This window comes from Giraffa tippelskirchi, chromosome 8, assembly GCF_054371585.1.
Source record: "Giraffa tippelskirchi isolate mGirTip1 chromosome 8, T2T-mGirTip1v1.2.pri, whole genome shotgun sequence".
Taxonomy (NCBI): Eukaryota; Metazoa; Chordata; class Mammalia; order Artiodactyla; family Giraffidae; genus Giraffa; species Giraffa tippelskirchi.
Genome location: NC_137282.1, coordinates 67,474,189 through 67,498,333, shown reverse-complemented (window position 1 = coordinate 67,498,333; position 24,145 = coordinate 67,474,189). Strand labels below are relative to the sequence as shown.

The window sequence follows — 24,145 nt, the reverse complement described above, 5'->3', positions numbered from 1 at the left end:
AACCCCTCTAGAAATTCACTGTTCCATAAAAAAGAGAAACAGATGGGAAGTTCCAAGGAGAGGCAATGCCCATGGCCAGTGTATTTTAGAGACGGCCTGACCGCTCCGGGGAAGACACGCACTGACAGAACCCCTTGGGAAACAGCCGTGATAGTCCTCACTGTCGTAAGGGATTCCTCTGGGGACAACCTGCCCTGGGCACCACACGAGGGAGCAGACCGGCTTCTCTTCCTCTGCCCCCACACCATTCACTCATGAAGGCAGCTCAGGTGTTCTCATGCCCTGCCTGCCTGCCTGCCTGGCTCATCCGTGAGCTGTGACCACCTCCAGGACAGGACTCCACCTTCTGCTCTCTGTGTACCGTGAATCTGCACACAGTGGGCTTTCAGAACCTTAGGAGACTTGAGCCATTCCCACTCGAGCCAGAACCCTCCCCAGGAAGGAAAACAGCTGTGGAGTCCTTTTGGCCCCAGCACTGGTTCCGAAACCCTGGCGGCTCCTAGAGCCTCTACGGTGTGAAGAGGGAGGTCCCTTTTGACAGAGCTTTCCGGCCGTCAGATCTAAGCTGCTGTTTCACTGTCAGCTGTGTCTCTTCCGTTGCAGTGTTGCAGGTGGGCCACGCTGCTCCAAAGGAGCTCACAAGCTGAGTTTCAAGGGAGGTATTGAGAGGACAGGGATGGCTACAACGTGCTGCAAACTGAGTGAGGGTCCCCACAATCCTCAGCAAAGGTGTGTGGTGTGCAAGTGGGGAGTAGAGGGCCCCCAAGTTCCAAAGGAAGGGAGGTACTCGGGAGCTAAAGCCCTTGGCTGCTGTGGTAGCAGCTGCAGATGGCAGCTCGTCCACAGTGCACTTCGAATGAGGTCATATGAGCGGGACTCTGGAAATGGCTCCGAAATCCAGAGAAAGGGGTCAGGGTATGTGGGAATCCGGCGGGGGTGGGGGGTGGATGAAGGAAGGTGTCCTTCCTCTCTCCAGTGCAATTTGGTTTGGTGAGTCTCAAAGCTACCAGATGGCACTTCCCAAGTCAGGCCCCCGCAGGAATCAGGGTGGGCTGCATGCCTCGGCCCCTGCCACAGGGACAAGCCACACCAGTGGCCTCCCTGAGCTCCAATGGCCGGATCTGGGGGTTCTGTCTGGGTGCACACCTGCTTGTTCTGGCCAAGTTCCCCGCTTCTCTGAGCACCAGCTTCAACCTCTCGAATGAGGACATCGATTGCTACCTTGGCACGTTACTCTCTTCATCCTGTGAAGACTCATTAGGCTTATCCTACAATTACTAGCTGGCCCGAGGAGATATCTCCTGAATCCAGACTAAGCTGGAGTCTCCCAGGCTCATCTGGCATGTCTTCCCTGAAGTCTGCCAAAACCCACACCCTTGCGTTTCCAGGGACTCCCCTTAGCCAGCTGGGCAGAAAACCCAGCATGTTTCAAACAAGCTGACAGACAAGCGGGAGAGGACTCACGGGCAGACGGCTTCCCTCAGGTCTCGGGTGGAGCTCTGGGACCACAGCAGCAACAGGCCATCCCAGTCCCTGGGCTCAGCAGCGCCCTCATTCTCACGCCGGCGGCTCTGCCCTGAGGGGAGCAGGAAGGTCACCAACTGCCGCAGGCGGACCTCACGCCCCTCCCACTTATGGAGCCTGACCTCCCCCGGCCCCACCCCTTCCCCTACCCCAGCAGGACGAGAGCTCCTCTTCCCCTGGCTTCTAACGTGAGGCCCGGCCCTGGGCCCCGATTGGGCACTGCCCCAGTCCGGAGCCAATCACAGTGGCCAAGGAGGTGGAAGGCACCGATTGGCCAGGGCCAGGTCATGTGACCATACTCCCCAGGAAACTCAAATATTACCAAGATTCCCTAAGAAACCAATGAACAAAATTATCCAGTAAAGGCAAACCGTACTTTTTAATGAGGCCAAAGTCACAGAAAAAAAAAAAAAAAAAGCTTCACAATGAAGTGCTCAAGGAAGCTACAAAATAAACTTTCAAAAAAGTTTAGTAGTTTTTTTAATAGGGTGACGGAGAGCTATACCTATCCCATATATGTGAATTTAGGTTTAAACTAGATTTCCCTTGGCTATTTTATAAGACAAAAAAACCCACATCACCCCCTTTTACTCCCCCCCACACCCAAAAAGTGTTTTAATCTATTGAATTTTTGTGTCCTCAGTTGTGTCTGATTCACGGCAACTCACGATCTCTACACAGCCAGGCTCTTCCGTCCATGGAATTCAGGGCAATTTTTTCTGTCACAGTAAATGCCCACCCTGGGTGATCCAAACGGAAGGGCTCAGAGGCTCCTGAGAGACTAACTCCTTTCAGCTGAGCACAGAGCTGGCTCCTCACTGGGATGCCTGTGGCCTGGGGCTCCCAGAGGGGAGAGCAGCACTCGCCCCACCGTGTGGTCACTGCTGGAAGTGCAGGCTGCTCCTCACTCCCCCTTGACAGTGTCCCTGAGGGCAGAACAGTGTGAAGTTAATCAAGGTGGAAACGCAAACTCCAATGCAAGCAAACTTCCCTCAAGGTCTCCAATACCACTCAGGAACAGGGTATTGGAAACTGCAGGGGATGACATGAATGAAGATGGAGACTTGACACCTTACACCGAGTTCACTTCCAGTTATCCCTAGACAAACACTCCATGAAAACTTGTCACAAATCTAGAGGAACAATGAGCCGAAACCGGACACGTGCTTTGAGTCTTCACACACAAAACTAAAAGGCAGTCCACAAAAAAAACCAGGAGAATACAGTGGACTTTGCAAAATCAAAGATATCTACTGTGGGAAAGACCTCAGTACAAAAGCAAAAGACAGGTCACACATCGCGAGACGAATGAGTGGAAACACAAAGCTTATCAAGGATGTGTCTCCAAACAGACAAAGAACACCAACACAACAAGCCTGTGAAAACTAGGGAAAGGTCTGAAGGGACACCAGACTGAGGAAGACACACACAGAGTATCCCGGATGATGTCCAGCACTGAGGGCCTGAAGAATCAACAGTCTAGTTGTACCTCCTCAGGCCTGTGTGACCCTGGGTGAGGCCTCTGTTTCCCGGTGGCTCTGAGAGATGGACAGGGAGGAAGGGGAAGAGAAATCACTTGCATTTCTAATACTCACAGCAAAGTCTTCCAATGAGAAGGGAATTATCACCCCCACTGACAATGCCATTCACTGAAGTGATCCCCACGGGTCCATCTAACCCAGAAGGGAAGGAAGGACCTGTTCTCACAAAACGGCGAGAGATGGAAGAAGGAAGATCAAGCCCACACCAATCCCTGGAAAGAGAAGCTGTGCTCAGGGCTTGAAAGAATTCCTATTTGGAAAATGATATCCCAGCCCCACAAGGCAATCCACAGCTTCGATGCTATTCCTCCCAAAATGCCAATGCATTTTCGCACCCAACCAAGAATTGCAAAAGGGGTACGGAAACAGAAAAGAGCCTAAATTGTCAATACAATCCGACGAAAAAGCCCCGATACGGACATCCAAGGTTGTGTGAAAGGAAATTAGACGACCAAACTAGGATCCTCAGGAGAGTATCGGAGAAGGCAATGGCGACCCACTCCAGTACTCTTGCCTGGAAAATGCCCTGGACGGAGGAGCCTGGTAGGCTGCAGGCCATGGGGTCGCGCAGAGTCAGACACGACTGAAGTGACTTAGCCGCAGCAGCAGCAGCAGGAGCCGGACAGTATGCTATTGGGAATACAACAACACACACAGATCCAGATCGATGGAATAAAGTTGAGGGTCCAGACACAGACCCCAGCATCCATGCTCAACTCATCTCTGACACAGAAGGGGAGAATATCCAAATGGGAACAAGAAAGCCTCTTCAATACATGTCCATGGGAAAACCAGACAGCTACATCTGAAGAACGCTATTGGTTTTGATCTCAGACCACCTCAATATCAGGGAAAACCTCACCCTAAAGGCTGATGTCATGAGATAGCTAGAAAGAAGCGTAGGTCAAAGGCTCCTTAACATCAGAGTCTCCTTGCCATTTGCTGGGCGGAGGTAGAAATGGGTCTCTTCAAGTAAGGGAAAGAGGTACACGAAGTACACCAATGGGTTTCCATCCAATGGAACCTCTTCACAACAGAGAAGCTAAGCAAGCATTCACAAATGCAAAAGAGAGGAAACGGAACACGAGAGACTCCTTGCAAGTGGTGTATCTGAGAAGGGGTTCATATGGAAAGAGACGAAGAATGCACAGCACTCAGATTCCAAGAAACACCACCACCACCCTTGACCCTTCCCCCATGACCAACTCCGACCTAAAGCCTTTCTCTCCCTCTAACCTATCCCTAAAACATAACCCTCATCTAATCATATACATGTGCATTCCTAGCATCCATCCGTCCACACACGAGAGAGAAAGAGGAAGACACAGACTGAATTGAGAAAGGAAAAGAGAGGGACACAGCCAGAGAGAGACACGGAACCAAAGAGAGGAAAGGAGTCGATGGTCCAGACTTTTCATCAATCTGTCTCGAAGGTAGAAGCAATGACAGCGCCCATCCACCCCAGAAGGGGGAAAAGGACGGAAGGTTTGGAGAGGAAAAGACAAGAACGCAGGGAGCCATTAGAAGCTCAGCCACCCGCAGAAGCCGAGCTGGGACACTTGAACAGAATCTCAATGGAAACAGAGGACCAGAAAGTTGGCCACTCTTTTCTATAAGAGAGGGAGACCTTCGAGTCTTCCTTTCGGTCCTCCAACTTGGATGCGGGGTCTCAAAACAGTCAGGAGGGGGAGTGCCTTTTCCTGGGTACCACGGCACATCCAGGCCTCGTTCTGCCCCATTCTGTGCTGTGTCAGCCCAGGAAGGAATCTTTCTTTCTGAAGTCTCAGCGCACACGCTCCACGTGATATCGGCCCCAGGTGGAAAGGCATGGAGCTGCTCGTAGGCCGACAGACCTAGGAAGCAGATGGGAGAATGACCGCCACTCTGCAGATGGAGAGACTGGGGAAACCCTGAGGGGCATATGCTTGTCCAGGGCCACACCACTTATGAGAAGAAGGAGCCTGGTCTGAGAGCAGCGGGGCCCTCGGAGCTCAGGCCCTGGCTGCACCCAGGCCTCCCCAGGGCTGTCGGCTGGGCTGGGTGGGTGTCACTGTGCCTGCACATGGCTTAAGGGTGGTGGTCGAGCAGTCAGAAACCCAGGGATTCGCTTGGGAAGTTTTGGGGAAGGGACCTCAGCACGAACCCCAGGAAATGATGTCACCTGCCGGCAACAGAACCCAACAGAACCCGCAACCCGGGTATCCAGGCCTCGAGAGCGGAGAGGAGCCCCCAGCCAGATCACTTGCTGCCGAGATGTTCTGCTGTTTGCCCCTGCCCAGAGGCCGGGGCCTCAGGAGAGCTCACAGGCAGTGTGCGTGGGCACCCTGTCGACGTTGGCTCAGGGCACCCCCGAGACGCCTCTGGCCCTTTGCCCGGAGAAACAGAAAGGTAACACGGGGAGCCCCAGGCCGGGCCAGGCCACCTCTCCCATGCCACCCGGAAACACCGGGTCCTTTGCCTGTGTGTGTGGATGCGGGTTTCTCGGGGTGTGTCTCCCTCAAGGAAGCCCAGGTGGATGTGGGGTCAGAAGCCTGCGGACAAGTTGTGTCCACACCCCAGGGGAGAGCATGCTGGGCGGGATGGGGAGAGTGCGGGCAGGGCCGGCCGCCCAGGCTGACCTCACACCCTCAGGTGGGTCTCTTTCCTCCCGGGTGGGGATCTGAGCAGACACACGTCTCTGACCCTTCTGGGCAGAGAAGTTCGAGCAGGCCGAAGCAGCGGCTCCACTGGCCAGGCCCAGCTCGGAAAACTCCCAGCATGGCTGGCTGACGGTCACTGTCGTTGCAGAGCTTCCCACGTGATGAGGCCGAGGACGGGGACACCCCATCCAGCTCCCGGAGGGAGGGGTCGGAGCACCACCCCCCCGCCCGTGAGGCCCAGTGCAGGCTCCAGGTGAGCGTGCCCACGGAGGCATCAGCCCCACCGGGGGCGAAGCGGAGGCGGGGAAGGCCTGCTGCCGAGACACCGCCCAGGATACACCCGGCGGCCCAGTCTGAGGCTGCCACGGAGCTCAGCACACCCGGCTCCGACCCAGAGTCCCGAGAACCCCGGCCTCTGAGGCAGCAGGAGGACCTGGAGCCCAGCACGCCAGAGCACAGAGGTGAGGACGCTGGGGCTGGTGTACGGGAGTGTGTGCGGAGGGGGTGCTGAGCTACACAGGGACGAGTCCCCGAAAGCTGCTGCTGGGCCTGCAGCAAGCGCTGGCCTCACACCCCCCGCCCCCCATCTTGCACACTTCAGTCCCAAAAGACATCCGACCCTGGGTATTCTTTGGGAATCTCTTGGAAGCTTTCTGTCCCGGGATACGCACATGCCAAGGCTGGCCTGCGGGCAAACGATGCTTCTCCCACAGCTCTAGCACTGGCCTCCAACTGGAACCAGGCTCCACTTCCCAGACCTGTCCCTACAGAGGTGGTGGCTCCAGGTGCAGGACCCAGGGATCCACCGAGGGCAGATGGAGAACCGAGACTTGCCCTCGCAGAGACACCAGGCCAGCTGGGTACTGGCCAGCACACCGGGCAGATCGGATCTCCGTGCCTGCAGGACCCCCAGCCCCAGGCACTGATGTCCCACCCCCTCAGCCAGAACCTCCACCTCCACGTGCACCTCTACCTGCTCGGCCTTTGGCAGGAGAACCCGAGGCAGAGGAGGAGTCACCGCCTCGGCAGGGAGAGCCTGCCCTGGCTCCCGCGCAACACCCAGACGCCCACGATGACTCACCCACCCCTGCAGGGAGAACGAGCCCCCGCTCTGGACAGAGACCCAGAGCCCTTGCCGGAAACACCACGTCCAGGGGAGCGGTCGGCTCTGCAGCCTCCATCCCTGTCTGCTCACCGTGGACGCCGTCAACTCGGTCTGCCCCCAGGGGACATGGAGTTCCTTTCCCCCGAACTGCTTTGCATTTGGTTTGTTTCCACCTTTCTGGTGATGTTTTCTTTTTTGCGTGGTTTCCTGTATTTTTGTTGGTTAAGTTGGGATTAGTAAACTTTTTCATCATTGTTGCAATTTGGGAACACTGTTGTGTAACTCTGGTGATACTGTGTTACCATCACCACTTTGTAGTTTCAGACCCGTTCCATCTTTATGCCCCACCCCCCAACAAAGCCTGGATTCAAGGCAAGCACGCCCTGTTCATCCCTCTGCCCGATCCTGAACACAGTTTCATCTTTTCCTTCTGCATTCCTTCCTATATTCTTGGTGTCCCCAATCAATGACTCTCAGTGAAATGACTGAAGGAGTTTTTTTCGGACGCTCCACCTACTGTAAGACTCCACTGGAGAGTTCTCATGTTTATGTCCTTTGAACTAGCCTTTGATAGCTGAAAGGACGTTGTACGTCCTTTCAAGATACCATGTGCCAAACGAAGCCCTTTTGGCAAATGCCATCATTATCTCCAGGCAGGCATTGCTGTTTGAAGGGTGCCATCTCAGCCAGAAGGCAGAGGCTGAGCTCCTCTTGTTGCACCAGCTCCCAAAAGAAGCCAAGAAAGGGAGCTGGAACAACAAACCACCCCAACGCCCAGGAAAGCGTTCTTCATGACAGAAGGCTAGAAAATGACCCAACATCCTTGTGGCCCAGAACCCCTCTAGAAATTCACTGTTCCATAAAAAAGAGAAACAGATGGGAAGTTCCAAGGAGAGGCAATGCCCATGGCCAGTGTATTTTAGAGACGGCCTGACCGCTCCGGGGAAGACACGCACTGACAGAACCCCTTGGGAAACAGCCGTGATAGTCCTCACTGTCGTAAGGGATTCCTCTGGGGACAACCTGCCCTGGGCACCACACGAGGGAGCAGACCGGCTTCTCTTCCTCTGCCCCCACACCATTCACTCATGAAGGCAGCTCAGGTGTTCTCATGCCCTGCCTGCCTGCCTGCCTGGCTCATCCGTGAGCTGTGACCACCTCCAGGACAGGACTCCACCTTCTGCTCTCTGTGTACCGTGAATCTGCACACAGTGGGCTTTCAGAACCTTAGGAGACTTGAGCCATTCCCACTCGAGCCAGAACCCTCCCCAGGAAGGAAAACAGCTGTGGAGTCCTTTTGGCCCCAGCACTGGTTCCGAAACCCTGGCGGCTCCTAGAGCCTCTACGGTGTGAAGAGGGAGGTCCCTTTTGACAGAGCTTTCCGGCCGTCAGATCTAAGCTGCTGTTTCACTGTCAGCTGTGTCTCTTCCGTTGCAGTGTTGCAGGTGGGCCACGCTGCTCCAAAGGAGCTCACAAGCTGAGTTTCAAGGGAGGTATTGAGAGGACAGGGATGGCTACAACGTGCTGCAAACTGAGTGAGGGTCCCCACAATCCTCAGCAAAGGTGTGTGGTGTGCAAGTGGGGAGTAGAGGGCCCCCAAGTTCCAAAGGAAGGGAGGTACTCGGGAGCTAAAGCCCTTGGCTGCTGTGGTAGCAGCTGCAGATGGCAGCTCGTCCACAGTGCACTTCGAATGAGGTCATATGAGCGGGACTCTGGAAATGGCTCCGAAATCCAGAGAAAGGGGTCAGGGTATGTGGGAATCCGGCGGGGGTGGGGGGTGGATGAAGGAAGGTGTCCTTCCTCTCTCCAGTGCAATTTGGTTTGGTGAGTCTCAAAGCTACCAGATGGCACTTCCCAAGTCAGGCCCCCGCAGGAATCAGGGTGGGCTGCATGCCTCGGCCCCTGCCACAGGGACAAGCCACACCAGTGGCCTCCCTGAGCTCCAATGGCCGGATCTGGGGGTTCTGTCTGGGTGCACACCTGCTTGTTCTGGCCAAGTTCCCCGCTTCTCTGAGCACCAGCTTCAACCTCTCGAATGAGGACATCGATTGCTACCTTGGCACGTTACTCTCTTCATCCTGTGAAGACTCATTAGGCTTATCCTACAATTACTAGCTGGCCCGAGGAGATATCTCCTGAATCCAGACTAAGCTGGAGTCTCCCAGGCTCATCTGGCATGTCTTCCCTGAAGTCTGCCAAAACCCACACCCTTGCGTTTCCAGGGACTCCCCTTAGCCAGCTGGGCAGAAAACCCAGCATGTTTCAAACAAGCTGACAGACAAGCGGGAGAGGACTCACGGGCAGACGGCTTCCCTCAGGTCTCGGGTGGAGCTCTGGGACCACAGCAGCAACAGGCCATCCCAGTCCCTGGGCTCAGCAGCGCCCTCATTCTCACGCCGGCGGCTCTGCCCTGAGGGGAGCAGGAAGGTCACCAACTGCCGCAGGCGGACCTCACGCCCCTCCCACTTATGGAGCCTGACCTCCCCCGGCCCCACCCCTTCCCCTACCCCAGCAGGACGAGAGCTCCTCTTCCCCTGGCTTCTAACGTGAGGCCCGGCCCTGGGCCCCAATTGGGCACTGCCCCAGTCCGGAGCCAATCACAGTGGCCAAGGAGGTGGAAGGCACCGATTGGCCAGGGCCAGGTCATGTGACCATACTCCCCAGGAAACTCAAATATTACCAAGATTCCCTAAGAAACCAATGAACAAAATTATCCAGTAAAGGCAAACCGTACTTTTTAATGAGGCCAAAGTCACAGAAAAAAAAAAAAAAAAAGCTTCACAATGAAGTGCTCAAGGAAGCTACAAAATAAACTTTCAAAAAAGTTTAGTAGTTTTTTTAATAGGGTGACGGAGAGCTATACCTATCCCATATATGTGAATTTAGGTTTAAACTAGATTTCCCTTGGCTATTTTATAAGACAAAAAAACCCACATCACCCCCTTTTACTCCCCCCCACACCCAAAAAGTGTTTTAATCTATTGAATTTTTGTGTCCTCAGTTGTGTCTGATTCACGGCAACTCACGATCTCTACACAGCCAGGCTCTTCCGTCCATGGAATTCAGGGCAATTTTTTCTGTCACAGTAAATGCCCACCCTGGGTGATCCAAACGGAAGGGCTCAGAGGCTCCTGAGAGACTAACTCCTTTCAGCTGAGCACAGAGCTGGCTCCTCACTGGGATGCCTGTGGCCTGGGGCTCCCAGAGGGGAGAGCAGCACTCGCCCCACCGTGTGGTCACTGCTGGAAGTGCAGGCTGCTCCTCACTCCCCCTTGACAGTGTCCCTGAGGGCAGAACAGTGTGAAGTTAATCAAGGTGGAAACGCAAACTCCAATGCAAGCAAACTTCCCTCAAGGTCTCCAATACCACTCAGGAACAGGGTATTGGAAACTGCAGGGGATGACATGAATGAAGATGGAGACTTGACACCTTACACCGAGTTCACTTCCAGTTATCCCTAGACAAACACTCCATGAAAACTTGTCACAAATCTAGAGGAACAATGAGCCGAAACCGGACACGTGCTTTGAGTCTTCACACACAAAACTAAAAGGCAGTCCACAAAAAAAACCAGGAGAATACAGTGGACTTTGCAAAATCAAAGATATCTACTGTGGGAAAGACCTCAGTACAAAAGCAAAAGACAGGTCACACATCGCGAGACGAATGAGTGGAAACACAAAGCTTATCAAGGATGTGTCTCCAAACAGACAAAGAACACCAACACAACAAGCCTGTGAAAACTAGGGAAAGGTCTGAAGGGACACCAGACTGAGGAAGACACACACAGAGTATCCCGGATGATGTCCAGCACTGAGGGCCTGAAGAATCAACAGTCTAGTTGTACCTCCTCAGGCCTGTGTGACCCTGGGTGAGGCCTCTGTTTCCCGGTGGCTCTGAGAGATGGACAGGGAGGAAGGGGAAGAGAAATCACTTGCATTTCTAATACTCACAGCAAAGTCTTCCAATGAGAAGGGAATTATCACCCCCACTGACAATGCCATTCACTGAAGTGATCCCCACGGGTCCATCTAACCCAGAAGGGAAGGAAGGACCTGTTCTCACAAAACGGCGAGAGATGGAAGAAGGAAGATCAAGCCCACACCAATCCCTGGAAAGAGAAGCTGTGCTCAGGGCTTGAAAGAATTCCTATTTGGAAAATGATATCCCAGCCCCACAAGGCAATCCACAGCTTCGATGCTATTCCTCCCAAAATGCCAATGCATTTTCGCACCCAACCAAGAATTGCAAAAGGGGTACGGAAACAGAAAAGAGCCTAAATTGTCAATACAATCCGACGAAAAAGCCCCGATACGGACATCCAAGGTTGTGTGAAAGGAAATTAGACGACCAAACTAGGATCCTCAGGAGAGTATCGGAGAAGGCAATGGCGACCCACTCCAGTACTCTTGCCTGGAAAATGCCCTGGACGGAGGAGCCTGGTAGGCTGCAGGCCATGGGGTCGCGCAGAGTCAGACACGACTGAAGTGACTTAGCCGCAGCAGCAGCAGCAGGAGCCGGACAGTATGCTATTGGGAATACAACAACACACACAGATCCAGATCGATGGAATAAAGTTGAGGGTCCAGACACAGACCCCAGCATCCATGCTCAACTCATCTCTGACACAGAAGGGGAGAATATCCAAATGGGAACAAGAAAGCCTCTTCAATACATGTCCATGGGAAAACCAGACAGCTACATCTGAAGAACGCTATTGGTTTTGATCTCAGACCACCTCAATATCGGGGAAAACCTCACCCTAAAGGCTGATGTCATGAGATAGCTAGAAAGAAGCGTAGGTCAAAGGCTCCTTAACATCAGAGTCTCCTTGCCATTTGCTGGGCGGAGGTAGAAATGGGTCTCTTCAAGTAAGGGAAAGAGGTACACGAAGTACACCAATGGGTTTCCATCCAATGGAACCTCTTCACAACAGAGAAGCTAAGCAAGCATTCACAAATGCAAAAGAGAGGAAACGGAACACGAGAGACTCCTTGCAAGTGGTGTATCTGAGAAGGGGTTCATATGGAAAGAGACGAAGAATGCACAGCACTCAGATTCCAAGAAACACCACCACCACCCTTGACCCTTCCCCCATGACCAACTCCGACCTAAAGCCTTTCTCTCCCTCTAACCTATCCCTAAAACATAACCCTCATCTAATCATATACATGTGCATTCCTAGCATCCATCCGTCCACACACGAGAGAGAAAGAGGAAGACACAGACTGAATTGAGAAAGGAAAAGAGAGGGACACAGCCAGAGAGAGACACGGAACCAAAGAGAGGAAAGGAGTCGATGGTCCAGACTTTTCATCAATCTGTCTCGAAGGTAGAAGCAATGACAGCGCCCATCCACCCCAGAAGGGGGAAAAGGACGGAAGGTTTGGAGAGGAAAAGACAAGAACGCAGGGAGCCATTAGAAGCTCAGCCACCCGCAGAAGCCGAGCTGGGACACTTGAACAGAATCTCAATGGAAACAGAGGACCAGAAAGTTGGCCACTCTTTTCTATAAGAGAGGGAGACCTTCGAGTCTTCCTTTCGGTCCTCCAACTTGGATGCGGGGTCTCAAAACAGTCAGGAGGGGGAGTGCCTTTTCCTGGGTACCACGGCACATCCAGGCCTCGTTCTGCCCCATTCTGTGCTGTGTCAGCCCAGGAAGGAATCTTTCTTTCTGAAGTCTCAGCGCACACGCTCCACGTGATATCGGCCCCAGGTGGAAAGGCATGGAGCTGCTCGTAGGCCGACAGACCTAGGAAGCAGATGGGAGAATGACCGCCACTCTGCAGATGGAGAGACTGGGGAAACCCTGAGGGGCATATGCTTGTCCAGGGCCACACCACTTATGAGAAGAAGGAGCCTGGTCTGAGAGCAGCGGGGCCCTCGGAGCTCAGGCCCTGGCTGCACCCAGGCCTCCCCAGGGCTGTCGGCTGGGCTGGGTGGGTGTCACTGTGCCTGCACATGGCTTAAGGGTGGTGGTCGAGCAGTCAGAAACCCAGGGATTCGCTTGGGAAGTTTTGGGGAAGGGACCTCAGCACGAACCCCAGGAAATGATGTCACCTGCCGGCAACAGAACCCAACAGAACCCGCAACCCGGGTATCCAGGCCTCGAGAGCGGAGAGGAGCCCCCAGCCAGATCACTTGCTGCCGAGATGTTCTGCTGTTTGCCCCTGCCCAGAGGCCGGGGCCTCAGGAGAGCTCACAGGCAGTGTGCGTGGGCACCCTGTCGACGTTGGCTCAGGGCACCCCCGAGACGCCTCTGGCCCTTTGCCCGGAGAAACAGAAAGGTAACACGGGGAGCCCCAGGCCGGGCCAGGCCACCTCTCCCATGCCACCCGGAAACACCGGGTCCTTTGCCTGTGTGTGTGGATGCGGGTTTCTCGGGGTGTGTCTCCCTCAAGGAAGCCCAGGTGGATGTGGGGTCAGAAGCCTGCGGACAAGTTGTGTCCACACCCCAGGGGAGAGCATGCTGGGCGGGATGGGGAGAGTGCGGGCAGGGCCGGCCGCCCAGGCTGACCTCACACCCTCAGGTGGGTCTCTTTCCTCCCGGGTGGGGATCTGAGCAGACACACGTCTCTGACCCTTCTGGGCAGAGAAGTTCGAGCAGGCCGAAGCAGCGGCTCCACTGGCCAGGCCCAGCTCGGAAAACTCCCAGCATGGCTGGCTGACGGTCACTGTCGTTGCAGAGCTTCCCACGTGATGAGGCCGAGGACGGGGACACCCCATCCAGCTCCCGGAGGGAGGGGTCGGAGCACCACCCCCCCGCCCGTGAGGCCCAGTGCAGGCTCCAGGTGAGCGTGCCCACGGAGGCATCAGCCCCACCGGGGGCGAAGCGGAGGCGGGGAAGGCCTGCTGCCGAGACACCGCCCAGGATACACCCGGCGGCCCAGTCTGAGGCTGCCACGGAGCTCAGCACACCCGGCTCCGACCCAGAGTCCCGAGAACCCCGGCCTCTGAGGCAGCAGGAGGACCTGGAGCCCAGCACGCCAGAGCACAGAGGTGAGGACGCTGGGGCTGGTGTACGGGAGTGTGTGCGGAGGGGGTGCTGAGCTACACAGGGACGAGTCCCCGAAAGCTGCTGCTGGGCCTGCAGCAAGCGCTGGCCTCACACCCCCCGCCCCCCATCTTGCACACTTCAGTCCCAAAAGACATCCGACCCTGGGTATTCTTTGGGAATCTCTTGGAAGCTTTCTGTCCCGGGATACGCACATGCCAAGGCTGGCCTGCGGGCAAACGATGCTTCTCCCACAGCTCTAGCACTGGCCTCCAACTGGAACCAGGCTCCACTTCCCAGACCTGTCCCTACAGAGGTGGTGGCTCCAGGTGCAGGACCCAGGGATCCACCGAGGGCAGATGGAGAACCGAGACTTGCCCTCGCAGAGACACCAGGCCAGCTGGGTACTGGCCAGCACACCGGGCAGATCGGATCTCCGTGCCTGCAGGACCCCCAGCCCCAGGCACTGATGTCCCACCCCCTCAGCCAGAACCTCCACCTCCACGTGCACCTCTACCTGCTCGGCCTTTGGCAGGAGAACCCGAGGCAGAGGAGGAGTCACCGCCTCGGCAGGGAGAGCCTGCCCTGGCTCCCGCGCAACACCCAGACGCCCACGATGACTCACCCACCCCTGCAGGGAGAACGAGCCCCCGCTCTGGACAGAGACCCAGAGCCCTTGCCGGAAACACCACGTCCAGGGGAGCGGTCAGCTCTGCAGCCTCCATCCCTGTCTGCTCACCGTGGACGCCGTCAACTCGGTCTGCCCCCAGGGGACATGGAGTTCCTTTCCCCCGAACTGCTTTGCATTTGGTTTGTTTCCACCTTTCTGGTGATGTTTTCTTTTTTGCGTGGTTTCCTGTATTTTTGTTGGTTAAGTTGGGATTAGTAAACTTTTTCATCATTGTTGCAATTTGGGAACACTGTTGTGTAACTCTGGTGATACTGTGTTACCATCACCACTTTGTAGTTTCAGACCCGTTCCATCTTTATGCCCCACCCCCCAACAAAGCCTGGATTCAAGGCAAGCACGCCCTGTTCATCCCTCCGCCCGATCCTGAACACAGTTTCATCTTTTCCTTCTGCATTCCTTCCTATATTCTTGGTGTCCCCAATCAATGACTCTCAGTGAAATGACTGAAGGAGTTTTTTTCGGACGCTCCACCTACTGTAAGACTCCACTGGAGAGTTCTCATGTTTATGTCCTTTGAACTAGCCTTTGATAGCTGAAAGGACGTTGTACGTCCTTTCAAGATACCATGTGCCAAACGAAGCCCTTTTGGCAAATGCCATCATTATCTCCAGGCAGGCATTGCTGTTTGAAGGGTGCCATCTCAGCCAGAAGGCAGAGGCTGAGCTCCTCTTGTTGCACCAGCTCCCAAAAGAAGCCAAGAAAGGGAGCTGGAACAACAAACCACCCCAACGCCCAGGAAAGCGTTCTTCATGACAGAAGGCTAGAAAATGACCCAACATCCTTGTGGCCCAGAACCCCTCTAGAAATTCACTGTTCCATAAAAAAGAGAAACAGATGGGAAGTTCCAAGGAGAGGCAATGCCCATGGCCAGTGTATTTTAGAGACGGCCTGACCGCTCCGGGGAAGACACGCACTGACAGAACCCCTTGGGAAACAGCCGTGATAGTCCTCACTGTCGTAAGGGATTCCTCTGGGGACAACCTGCCCTGGGCACCACACGAGGGAGCAGACCGGCTTCTCTTCCTCTGCCCCCACACCATTCACTCATGAAGGCAGCTCAGGTGTTCTCATGCCCTGCCTGCCTGCCTGCCTGGCTCATCCGTGAGCTGTGACCACCTCCAGGACAGGACTCCACCTTCTGCTCTCTGTGTACCGTGAATCTGCACACAGTGGGCTTTCAGAACCTTAGGAGACTTGAGCCATTCCCACTCGAGCCAGAACCCTCCCCAGGAAGGAAAACAGCTGTGGAGTCCTTTTGGCCCCAGCACTGGTTCCGAAACCCTGGCGGCTCCTAGAGCCTCTACGGTGTGAAGAGGGAGGTCCCTTTTGACAGAGCTTTCCGGCCGTCAGATCTAAGCTGCTGTTTCACTGTCAGCTGTGTCTCTTCCGTTGCAGTGTTGCAGGTGGGCCACGCTGCTCCAAAGGAGCTCACAAGCTGAGTTTCAAGGGAGGTATTGAGAGGACAGGGATGGCTACAACGTGCTGCAAACTGAGTGAGGGTCCCCACAATCCTCAGCAAAGGTGTGTGGTGTGCAAGTGGGGAGTAGAGGGCCCCCAAGTTCCAAAGGAAGGGAGGTACTCGGGAGCTAAAGCCCTTGGCTGCTGTGGTAGCAGCTGCAGATGGCAGCTCGTCCACAGTGCACTTCGAATGAGGTCATATGAGCGGGACTCTGGAAATGGCTCCGAAATCCAGAGAAAGGGGTCAGGGTATGTGGGAATCCGGCGGGGGTGGGGGGTGGATGAAGGAAGGTGTCCTTCCTCTCTCCAGTGCAATTTGGTTTGGTGAGTCTCAAAGCTACCAGATGGCACTTCCCAAGTCAGGCCCCCGCAGGAATCAGGGTGGGCTGCATGCCTCGGCCCCTGCCACAGGGACAAGCCACACCAGTGGCCTCCCTGAGCTCCAATGGCCGGATCTGGGGGTTCTGTCTGGGTGCACACCTGCTTGTTCTGGCCAAGTTCCCCGCTTCTCTGAGCACCAGCTTCAACCTCTCGAATGAGGACATCGATTGCTACCTTGGCACGTTACTCTCTTCATCCTGTGAAGACTCATTAGGCTTATCCTACAATTACTAGCTGGCCCGAGGAGATATCTCCTGAATCCAGACTAAGCTGGAGTCTCCCAGGCTCATCTGGCATGTCTTCCCTGAAGTCTGCCAAAACCCACACCCTTGCGTTTCCAGGGACTCCCCTTAGCCAGCTGGGCAGAAAACCCAGCATGTTTCAAACAAGCTGACAGACAAGCGGGAGAGGACTCACGGGCAGACGGCTTCCCTCAGGTCTCGGGTGGAGCTCTGGGACCACAGCAGCAACAGGCCATCCCAGTCCCTGGGCTCAGCAGCGCCCTCATTCTCACGCCGGCGGCTCTGCCCTGAGGGGAGCAGGAAGGTCACCAACTGCCGCAGGCGGACCTCACGCCCCTCCCACTTATGGAGCCTGACCTCCCCCGGCCCCACCCCTTCCCCTACCCCAGCAGGACGAGAGCTCCTCTTCCCCTGGCTTCTAACGTGAGGCCCGGCCCTGGGCCCCGATTGGGCACTGCCCCAGTCCGGAGCCAATCACAGTGGCCAAGGAGGTGGAAGGCACCGATTGGCCAGGGCCAGGTCATGTGACCATACTCCCCAGGAAACTCAAATATTACCAAGATTCCCTAAGAAACCAATGAACAAAATTATCCAGTAAAGGCAAACCGTACTTTTTAATGAGGCCAAAGTCACAGAAAAAAAAAAAAAAAAGCTTCACAATGAAGTGCTCAAGGAAGCTACAAAATAAACTTTCAAAAAAGTTTAGTAGTTTTTTTAATAGGGTGACGGAGAGCTATACCTATCCCATATATGTGAATTTAGGTTTAAACTAGATTTCCCTTGGCTATTTTATAAGACAAAAAAACCCACATCACCCCCTTTTACTCCCCCCCACACCCAAAAAGTGTTTTAATCTATTGAATTTTTGTGTCCTCAGTTGTGTCTGATTCACGGCAACTCACGATCTCTACACAGCCAGGCTCTTCCGTCCATGGAATTCAGGGCAATTTTTTCTGTCACAGTAAATGCCCACCCTGGGTGATCCAAACGGAAGGGCTCAGAGGCTCCTGAGAGACTAACTCCTTTCAGCTGAGCACAGAGCTGGCTCCTCACTGGGATGCCTGTGGCCTGGGGCTCCCAGAGGGGAGAGCAGCACTCGCCCCACCGTGTGGTCACTGCTGGAAGTGCAGGCTGCTCCTCACTCCCCCTTGACAGTGTCCCTGAGGGCAGAACAGTGTGAAGTTAATCAAGGTGGAAACGCAAACTCCAATGCAAGCAAACTTCCCTCAAGGTCTCCAATACCACTCAGGAACAGGGTATTGGAAACTGCAGGGGATGACATGAATGAAGATGGAGACTTGACACCTTACACCGAGTTCACTTCCAGTTATCCCTAGACAAACACTCCATGAAAACTTGTCACAAATCTAGAGGAACAATGAGCCGAAACCGGACACGTGCTTTGAGTCTTCACACACAAAACTAAAAGGCAGTCCACAAAAAAAACCAGGAGAATACAGTGGACTTTGCAAAATCAAAGATATCTACTGTGGGAAAGACCTCAGTACAAAAGCAAAAGACAGGTCACACATCGCGAGACGAATGAGTGGAAACACAAAGCTTATCAAGGATGTGTCTCCAAACAGACAAAGAACACCAACACAACAAGCCTGTGAAAACTAGGGAAAGGTCTGAAGGGACACCAGACTGAGGAAGACACACACAGAGTATCCCGGATGATGTCCAGCACTGAGGGCCTGAAGAATCAACAGTCTAGTTGTACCTCCTCAGGCCTGTGTGACCCTGGGTGAGGCCTCTGTTTCCCGGTGGCTCTGAGAGATGGACAGGGAGGAAGGGGAAGAGAAATCACTTGCATTTCTAATACTCACAGCAAAGTCTTCCAATGAGAAGGGAATTATCACCCCCACTGACAATGCCATTCACTGAAGTGATCCCCACGGGTCCATCTAACCCAGAAGGGAAGGAAGGACCTGTTCTCACAAAACGGCGAGAGATGGAAGAAGGAAGATCAAGCCCACACCAATCCCTGGAAAGAGAAGCTGTGCTCAGGGCTTGAAAGAATTCCTATTTGGAAAATGATATCCCAGCCCCACAAGGCAATCCACAGCTTCGATGCTATTCCTCCCAAAATGCCAATGCATTTTCGCACCCAACCAAGAATTGCAAAAGGGGTACGGAAACAGAAAAGAGCCTAAATTGTCAATACAATCCGACGAAAAAGCCCCGATACGGACATCCAAGGTTGTGTGAAAGGAAATTAGACGACCAAACTAGGATCCTCAGGAGAGTATCGGAGAAGGCAATGGCGACCCACTCCAGTACTCTTGCCTGGAAAATGCCCTGGACGGAGGAGCCTGGTAGGCTGCAGGCCATGGGGTCGCGCAGAGTCAGACACGACTGAAGTGACTTAGCCGCAGCAGCAGCAGCAGGAGCCGGACAGTATGCTATTGGGAATACAACAACACACACAGATCCAGATCGATGGAATAAAGTTGAGGGTCCAGACACAGACCCCAGCATCCATGCTCAACTCATCTCTGACACAGAAGGGGAGAATATCCAAATGGGAACAAGAAAGCCTCTTCAATACATGTCCATGGGAAAACCAGACAGCTACATCTGAAGAACGCTATTGGTTTTGATCTCAGACCACCTCAATATCGGGGAAAACCTCACCCTAAAGGCTGATGTCATGAGATAGCTAGAAAGAAGCGTAGGTCAAAGGCTCCTTAACATCAGAGTCTCCTTGCCATTTGCTGGGCGGAGGTAGAAATGGGTCTCTTCAAGTAAGGGAAAGAGGTACACGAAGTACACCAATGGGTTTCCATCCAATGGAACCTCTTCACAACAGAGAAGCTAAGCAAGCATTCACAAATGCAAAAGAGAGGAAACGGAACACGAGAGACTCCTTGCAAGTGGTGTATCTGAGAAGGGGTTCATATGGAAAGAGACGAAGAATGCACAGCACTCAGATTCCAAGAAACACCACCACCACCCTTGACCCTTCCCCCATGACCAACTCCGACCTAAAGCCTTTCTCTCCCTCTAACCTATCCCTAAAACATAACCCTCATCTAATCATATACATGTGCATTCCTAGCATCCATCCGTCCACACACGAGAGAGAAAGAGGAAGACACAGACTGAATTGAGAAAGGAAAAGAGAGGGACACAGCCAGAGAGAGACACGGAACCAAAGAGAGGAAAGGAGTCGATGGTCCAGACTTTTCATCAATCTGTCTCGAAGGTAGAAGCAATGACAGCGCCCATCCACCCCAGAAGGGGGAAAAGGACGGAAGGTTTGGAGAGGAAAAGACAAGAACGCAGGGAGCCATTAGAAGCTCAGCCACCCGCAGAAGCCGAGCTGGGACACTTGAACAGAATCTCAATGGAAACAGAGGACCAGAAAGTTGGCCACTCTTTTCTATAAGAGAGGGAGACCTTCGAGTCTTCCTTTCGGTCCTCCAACTTGGATGCGGGGTCTCAAAACAGTCAGGAGGGGGAGTGCCTTTTCCTGGGTACCACGGCACATCCAGGCCTCGTTCTGCCCCATTCTGTGCTGTGTCAGCCCAGGAAGGAATCTTTCTTTCTGAAGTCTCAGCGCACACGCTCCACGTGATATCGGCCCCAGGTGGAAAGGCATGGAGCTGCTCGTAGGCCGACAGACCTAGGAAGCAGATGGGAGAATGACCGCCACTCTGCAGATGGAGAGACTGGGGAAACCCTGAGGGGCATATGCTTGTCCAGGGCCACACCACTTATGAGAAGAAGGAGCCTGGTCTGAGAGCAGCGGGGCCCTCGGAGCTCAGGCCCTGGCTGCACCCAGGCCTCCCCAGGGCTGTCGGCTGGGCTGGGTGGGTGTCACTGTGCCTGCACATGGCTTAAGGGTGGTGGTCGAGCAGTCAGAAACCCAGGGATTCGCTTGGGAAGTTTTGGGGAAGGGACCTCAGCACGAACCCCAGGAAATGATGTCACCTGCCGGCAACAGAACCCAACAGAACCCGCAACCCGGGTATCCAGGCCTCGAGAGCGGAGAGGAGCCCCCAGCCAGATCACTTGCTGCCGAGATGTTCTGCTGTTTGCCCCTGCCCAGAGGCCGGGGCCTCAGGAGAGCTCACAGGCAGTGTGCGTGGGCACCCTGTCGACGTTGGCTCAGGGCACCCCCGAGACGCCTCTGGCCCTTTGCCCGGAGAAACAGAAAGGTAACACGGGGAGCCCCAGGCCGGGCCAGGCCACCTCTCCCATGCCACCCGGAAACACCGGGTCCTTTGCCTGTGTGTGTGGATGCGGGTTTCTCGGGGTGTGTCTCCCTCAAGGAAGCCCAGGTGGATGTGGGGTCAGAAGCCTGCGGACAAGTTGTGTCCACACCCCAGGGGAGAGCATGCTGGGCGGGATGGGGAGAGTGCGGGCAGGGCCGGCCGCCCAGGCTGACCTCACACCCTCAGGTGGGTCTCTTTCCTCCCGGGTGGGGATCTGAGCAGACACACATCTCTGACCCTTCTGGGCAGAGAAGTTCGAGCAGGCCGAAGCAGCGGCTCCACTGGCCAGGCCCAGCTCGGAAAACTCCCAGCATGGCTGGCTGACGGTCACTGTCGTTGCAGAGCTTCCCACGTGATGAGGCCGAGGACGGGGACACCCCATCCAGCTCCCGGAGGGAGGGGTCGGAGCACCACCCCCCCGCCCGTGAGGCCCAGTGCAGGCTCCAGGTGAGCGTGCCCACGGAGGCATCAGCCCCACCGGGGGCGAAGCGGAGGCGGGGAAGGCCTGCTGCCGAGACACCGCCCAGGATACACCCGGCGGCCCAGTCTGAGGCTGCCACGGAGCTCAGCACACCCGGCTCCGACCCAGAGTCCCGAGAACCCCGGCCTCTGAGGCAGCAGGAGGACCTGGAGCCCAGCACGCCAGAGCACAGAGGTGAGGACGCTGGGGCTGGTGTACGGGAGTGTGTGCGGAGGGGGTGCTGAGCTACACAGGGACGAGTCCCCGAAAGCTGCTGCTGGGCCTGCAGCAAGCGCTGGCCTCACACCCCCCGCCCCCCATCTTGCACACTTCAGTCCCAAAAGACATCCGACCCTGGGTATTCTTTGGGAATCTCTTGGAAGCTTTCTGTCCCGGGATACGCACATGCCAAGGCTGGCCTGCGGGCAAACGATGCTTCTCCCACAGCTCTAGCACTGGCCTCCAACTGGAACCAGGCTCCACTTCCCAGACCTGTCCCTACAGAGGTGGTGGCTCCAGGTGCAGGACCCAGGGATCCACCGAGGGCAGATGGAGAACCGAGACTTGCCCTCGCAGAGACACCAGGCCAGCTGGGTACTGGCCAGCACACCGGGCAGATCGGATCTCCGTGCCTGCAGGACCCCCAGCCCCAGGCACTGATGTCCCACCCCCTCAGCCAGAACCTCCACCTCCACGTGCACCTCTACCTGCTCGGCCTTTGGCAGGAGAACCCGAGGCAGAGGAGGAGTCACCGCCTCGGCAGGGAGAGCCTGCCCTGGCTCCCGCGCAACACCCAGACGCCCACGATGACTCACCCACCCCTGCAGGGAGAACGAGCCCCCGCTCTGGACAGAGACCCAGAGCCCTTGCCGGAAACACCACGTCCAGGGGAGCGGTCGGCTCTGCAGCCTCCATCCCTGTCTGCTCACCGTGGACGCCGTCAACTCGGTCTGCCCCCAGGGGACATGGAGTTCCTTTCCCCCGAACTGCTTTGCATTTGGTTTGTTTCCACCTTTCTGGTGATGTTTTCTTTTTTGCGTGGTTTCCTGTATTTTTGTTGGTTAAGTTGGGATTAGTAAACTTTTTCATCATTGTTGCAATTTGGGAACACTGTTGTGTAACTCTGGTGATACTGTGTTACCATCACCACTTTGTAGTTTCAGACCCGTTCCATCTTTATGCCCCACCCCCCAACAAAGCCTGGATTCAAGGCAAGCACGCCCTGTTCATCCCTCCGCCCGATCCTGAACACAGTTTCATCTTTTCCTTCTGCATTCCTTCCTATATTCTTGGTGTCCCCAATCAATGACTCTCAGTGAAATGACTGAAGGAGTTTTTTTCGGACGCTCCACCTACTGTAAGACTCCACTGGAGAGTTCTCATGTTTATGTCCTTTGAACTAGCCTTTGATAGCTGAAAGGACGTTGTACGTCCTTTCAAGATACCATGTGCCAAACGAAGCCCTTTTGGCAAATGCCATCATTATCTCCAGGCAGGCATTGCTGTTTGAAGGGTGCCATCTCAGCCAGAAGGCAGAGGCTGAGCTCCTCTTGTTGCACCAGCTCCCAAAAGAAGCCAAGAAAGGGAGCTGGAACAACAAACCACCCCAACGCCCAGGAAAGCGTTCTTCATGACAGAAGGCTAGAAAATGACCCAACATCCTTGTGGCCCAGAACCCCTCTAGAAATTCACTGTTCCATAAAAAAGAGAAACAGATGGGAAGTTCCAAGGAGAGGCAATGCCCATGGCCAGTGTATTTTAGAGACGGCCTGACCGCTCCGGGGAAGACACGCACTGACAGAACCCCTTGGGAAACAGCCGTGATAGTCCTCACTGTCGTAAGGGATTCCTCTGGGGACAACCTGCCCTGGGCACCACACGAGGGAGCAGACCGGCTTCTCTTCCTCTGCCCCCACACCATTCACTCATGAAGGCAGCTCAGGTGTTCTCATGCCCTGCCTGCCTGCCTGCCTGGCTCATCCGTGAGCTGTGACCACCTCCAGGACAGGACTCCACCTTCTGCTCTCTGTGTACCGTGAATCTGCACACAGTGGGCTTTCAGAACCTTAGGAGACTTGAGCCATTCCCACTCGAGCCAGAACCCTCCCCAGGAAGGAAAACAGCTGTGGAGTCCTTTTGGCCCCAGCACTGGTTCCGAAACCCTGGCGGCTCCTAGAGCCTCTACGGTGTGAAGAGGGAGGTCCCTTTTGACAGAGCTTTCCGGCCGTCAGATCTAAGCTGCTGTTTCACTGTCAGCTGTGTCTCTTCCGTTGCAGTGTTGCAGGTGGGCCACGCTGCTCCAAAGGAGCTCACAAGCTGAGTTTCAAGGGAGGTATTGAGAGGACAGGGATGGCTACAACGTGCTGCAAACTGAGTGAGGGTCCCCACAATCCTCAGCAAAGGTGTGTGGTGTGCAAGTGGGGAGTAGAGGGCCCCCAAGTTCCAAAGGAAGGGAGGTACTCGGGAGCTAAAGCCCTTGGCTGCTGTGGTAGCAGCTGCAGATGGCAGCTCGTCCACAGTGCACTTCGAATGAGGTCATATGAGCGGGACTCTGGAAATGGCTCCGAAATCCAGAGAAAGGGGTCAGGGTATGTGGGAATCCGGCGGGGGTGGGGGGTGGATGAAGGAAGGTGTCCTTCCTCTCTCCAGTGCAATTTGGTTTGGTGAGTCTCAAAGCTACCAGATGGCACTTCCCAAGTCAGGCCCCCGCAGGAATCAGGGTGGGCTGCATGCCTCGGCCCCTGCCACAGGGACAAGCCACACCAGTGGCCTCCCTGAGCTCCAATGGCCGGATCTGGGGGTTCTGTCTGGGTGCACACCTGCTTGTTCTGGCCAAGTTCCCCGCTTCTCTGAGCACCAGCTTCAACCTCTCGAATGAGGACATCGATTG

General features: G+C 55.0%; 3 protein-coding genes and 1 long non-coding RNA gene across 4 annotated transcripts in view; 3 read left to right on the top strand and 1 right to left on the bottom strand.

Annotated features, from left to right (window-relative positions):
- LOC145517350 (uncharacterized) overlaps positions 1-24,145 on the bottom strand; it is a 123,830-nt gene that overhangs the window by 53,452 nt on the left and 46,233 nt on the right. Inside the window, exons 21-32 of the long non-coding RNA XR_014061987.1 lie at positions 22,185-22,301; positions 19,978-20,203; positions 17,478-17,735; positions 16,751-16,862; positions 14,543-14,659; positions 12,336-12,561; positions 9,836-10,093; positions 9,108-9,219; positions 6,900-7,016; positions 4,693-4,918; positions 2,193-2,450; positions 1,465-1,576 (exon numbers count right to left, since the gene is read on the bottom strand). This is a non-coding gene — a long non-coding RNA (uncharacterized LOC145517350). The remainder of the gene's footprint in view (positions 1-1,464; positions 1,577-2,192; positions 2,451-4,692; positions 4,919-6,899; positions 7,017-9,107; positions 9,220-9,835; positions 10,094-12,335; positions 12,562-14,542; positions 14,660-16,750; positions 16,863-17,477; positions 17,736-19,977; positions 20,204-22,184; positions 22,302-24,145) is intronic.
- Positions 3,086-7,070, top strand: LOC145517154 (uncharacterized). The gene is made up of 3 exons (XM_081519415.1): positions 3,086-5,453; positions 5,853-6,165; positions 6,418-7,070. The coding sequence occupies exons 1-3, from the start codon at positions 5,217-5,219 to the stop codon at positions 7,044-7,046; spliced, it is 1,179 nt and encodes a 392-aa protein (XP_081375541.1). The 5' UTR covers positions 3,086-5,216; the 3' UTR covers positions 7,047-7,070.
- Positions 12,474-16,863, top strand: LOC145517188 (uncharacterized). The gene is made up of 3 exons (XM_081519454.1): positions 12,474-13,096; positions 13,496-13,808; positions 14,061-16,863. The coding sequence occupies exons 1-3, from the start codon at positions 12,860-12,862 to the stop codon at positions 14,687-14,689; spliced, it is 1,179 nt and encodes a 392-aa protein (XP_081375580.1). The 5' UTR covers positions 12,474-12,859; the 3' UTR covers positions 14,690-16,863.
- LOC145517115 (uncharacterized) lies at positions 18,370-22,355 on the top strand. The gene is made up of 3 exons (XM_081519375.1): positions 18,370-20,738; positions 21,138-21,450; positions 21,703-22,355. Exons 1-3 carry the CDS (start codon positions 20,502-20,504, stop codon positions 22,329-22,331), a joined length of 1,179 nt encoding a protein of 392 aa, XP_081375501.1. The 5' UTR covers positions 18,370-20,501; the 3' UTR covers positions 22,332-22,355.